This window comes from Morone saxatilis, unplaced genomic scaffold (genome assembly GCF_004916995.1).
Source record: "Morone saxatilis isolate NCDOM2014 unplaced genomic scaffold, NCSU_SB_2.0 Contig0, whole genome shotgun sequence".
Classification (NCBI taxonomy): Eukaryota; Metazoa; Chordata; class Actinopteri; family Moronidae; genus Morone; species Morone saxatilis.
This window is the reverse complement of record NW_023339650.1, coordinates 322,874-326,542: the sequence shown is the minus strand read 5'-3', so window position 1 is coordinate 326,542 and position 3,669 is coordinate 322,874. Positions and strand designations below refer to the sequence as shown.

Here is a 3,669-nt window from a genome sequence, read left to right as displayed (position 1 = left end):
GGGAGAAGCTGACTGCAATGGTAGTGAAGACCACAACTCCCATGATCCTACAGCACTTCACAATTTCATATAATGTCCTCTTATCGTTTTGATGTGAGAGACCCCGTATCGGCAGAAATGAGAAATTGTATATTGTATGTCTAACGGAGCCTTTTGTGTTTGTGTCTTTGCAGCACGACATAATGCTGCAGAGGAGAAGAGACGGTGTGAAACCTGACATGCCTACTGCTGCAGAGAGGCAGGAGCTGCTCGCTGCCATCGGAGGGAAACCTTACTGAGGGTCAGCGGGTCACACACAGACACTGAAGAGCAGCGGGCCTTGGAAAATCACTACAGGCCAACACACTGTGCTGATGCTACTGCTCCGCGTTGGCTTGGACTGTACTGTGATTTCAATCTCAGGTCATGTGGAAGAGTCACAGAAAGACAAGATGTCCAATATGAGATTATTTATAGAGATTTTGTAACAGCGTGACATAAACTGACACTAAATTAAAGGGCCTTCAAAGCATTTGTGTTTTTGTTGAAAAGTCCTGTTCATGTTTTGAATTGCTGTGGTCTTGTTGTCTGTACATTTCATCATAATTATTAGGGTCCTCCAAAAAAGTAGGCACACACTTGAACCTGTGAGTACAGCTGTATTATTCCCACTGAAAACAATGTGTGGAAGACTACTTCATGTGTGAAATCTAAAGCAAACTGAGCACTGACTGGATTTCAGCTCACCAGCATTATCCATCATGGGCTTTAATTAAAAAAAAAAAAAAAAGAGTATTGAATCTTTGAATCTTGGTCATTGTTTCACTGATTGTTTTACCACCTCATTCTGTCATTTTAGATTATACTTTGCATAATACTAGAGAAAGGTAGAAAATGAAGGAATTTTAAAAAAAGGGATACGTATTTCAGTGTGAAATCAATGTATAATACACATTTTAATCAACTTCATTGGATTGAGCCAAATCAAATCAAATGCTTTTCAGTGTATCTGGTGGAGAACTTGAGAATGTATGTTTCCACAGAATAAGGACTGGATTTTGTTTCCTATCATATAGGAGTCATCCTAAGATAGGATCACTTCTACGACGATTACAATGGCCGTAGAAATATGAGCCTGTCCTTCAAAACAGTCAGAGTATTCTATATAATAATTAATAACTATTAATAATAAATAAAAGGTGAGACAGTACAGGCACAGCTTTTTCATGCACTGGATTATTTTGACATTTTGTCTTCTTTCACACTAGTGAGAAAAAAGCTAACCAAAATACACATTTAGCTGTTTTTTGTGTGTTTTTGTGTCTGTAGATTTCACCAAAAGTTTGTATTAGATAATGCCTCATTTGCATATTTAAACCTAAAAAATAAAGAATTGTCTCAACGTAAGTAATCAACTGGGGAAGTTTATCAGTCAATAATTTTGCCCTGTTCACATGTAGTGTCTTACATGTATGTACATATTTTTAAAGGCTGTTTTCTCAAAATGAGTTTTTTTGTCACACTCTTAGTCAGAAATCTTCTCTTCAGCAGCACTTACACACACCAAACCTTCTAGTTTTATTCCTATCCATATTCTGAAGCTTTTTACAGAGGGCTTTGTTCATATATCATTTACAGCCTGGTTTATATCACATTTATTCCTAAAAACATGAAAAGGCATTTTTGTGGCTGTGTTTTCTGATTAATGGAGTGATAAAAAGAGATATCCAACAGCCCCTCTGTAAAAACCCTTGATTTTAATATGTCAGAATAAGAGAAGATACATTTTGAACCTGGTTTTAACCAATGTTCAGATTTATATTCTGGAAACAATTTGTATGCAAATCTGCATTTTCTAATTAGATAATGCCTCATTTGCACATTTAAACCTAAAATTTCAGAAAACTTGTAATACAAAACTAGAACTGGCTTAATATCAGTGATATATCTATTAGTTACGTTTTGTATTCTATTCACCTGTAGTGTTTCCCCTTAAACAAAGTAAAAGTTGTTTCCTTGAGAAACATATACATCATTAGTTACAGGTATTATCACACCATGTGTGCTAATAAACATATATGATCATGATTATACAGAATATAGGAGAAGCCTAAACTGGTCATGATAAACAGTTTTTCATACACAACATATTTTACATACTATTATTAACATATTTTACATTTTTTACTAATAATACTGTTTAACACATTAATGACTGAACATCAATGTTCAATGTGCAATATGAGACAGTAGATATAAAAGTGTGTATGTATTTAGCAACTTACTTTTTCTTTTAGCTTTACTGCCTTTTTTGTTGCTTTCATTGTTTGTGTTGTCTTTTCATGTCTCGTCAGTCTTTTTGTCTGAATAGCAAGCACACATCTTGCACTAATAATAAAATAAAAACAAACAAACGAATGAATTCAAATATAATACAAAAACTAAATAAATATCTTAAAATAGACATTAGACCACGCCTTTTCTATCAATCATACGGTTAACGCGAGGACGTCACTAAAATAAGGTCCAATCACAGTGGAGGCTGACACTGAGCCGACTGTCTACACCGGAAAACCCCCTCAGCCCGTACCGACCGCAGGGGGGCGCTGCTATTCTCCTACAGGTGGAGACTCCAGAGAGGCTTCAGCAGCAGGCGGACCCGGACTCACGGTATCAGGTGGGCTTTAACTACGACTGCCGGTCCAACATGCTAACTCTGTGGGTTGACTTTGCTCGTTAAGACACACAGAGTACATCTCCCTCAGGCAGCACAGGAACTACATCATTTCCCTTCTATTAAGAGGAAGCCCACTTCTTCTCAGTCTAAGAGAAAGTAGTCTTGTCCCAGTGTTGGAAATAAAGTAGCTGTTGGGTTTTTATATAATATAATTGAATATAATAATGTTTCTGGTGCCTTTATTTAAAACAAAGTCACTTATTATTATGATGCTGTTTGAAGAAATTGTGTCTTATTATAAGAACTTTTGCTAATTTCAGTGGCTACATTTTTATGCTAGTTTTAAGAATTCTTGCCAAGCAAAAGTGGCTTTCCCCACTGGCAGCTCAGTAAAAGAAAGGCTGATGATATTTAAGAATATGTGGCTTGTTTGTAGAAGGGTCGTTTTGCAGAGTACCCACAGTCCTTACAGCTGCATTGGGGCAGTGATGGAGGGGGTAATCCCATCCTTTACATAGCCTATATGTAAAAACCCACACTGGTAAGTTCGCTGCAAGTAAAGTCCTACATTGGAAATGTTGTTTAAGTAAATGTATGTAAGTATAATCAGTGTTCATTGTGCCCTATTTGGAGTTGATATTCCTTTTAGACATTTTACTGTATACATGGGTGACATATAATTTGAATGGTGGAATAGCAATGATAAGGAATTTTTACAAATAGCTGTAAATTGGTTTGGTGCACAGTACTGTGTGAATCTACCTGCAGTGGTACCTAACTGCTGATACTGTGTGAACTGGTGAATGTAAGATGAATGCTTTTAGATAGAAGATAAAAAGTTCCATTAGAAAATAATGTTTGTTTCAGAATCAGAATCAATGAAAAAAATTAAATTACTTTCATTACAAACTCCAGATATACATACAACATATAATATATTAAGAAAATATATATATATATATATATATATATATATAAAGGTAAAATGTACAGTTTAAAATGTGCAAAAAGTG

General features: G+C 35.5%; 1 protein-coding gene across 1 annotated transcript in view; it reads left to right on the top strand.

The window, feature by feature from the left end:
• The window catches only part of chchd7 (coiled-coil-helix-coiled-coil-helix domain containing 7), a 4,790-nt gene extending 3,404 nt beyond the window's left edge, over positions 1 to 1,386 (top strand). Inside the window, exon 4 of the mRNA XM_035652981.1 lies at positions 174 to 1,386. Coding sequence (XP_035508874.1) covers positions 174 to 278 — 105 coding nt within the window. The 3' untranslated portion in view covers positions 279 to 1,386. The remainder of the gene's footprint in view (positions 1 to 173) is intronic.
• Positions 1,387 to 3,669: the final 2,283 nt, after the last annotated feature.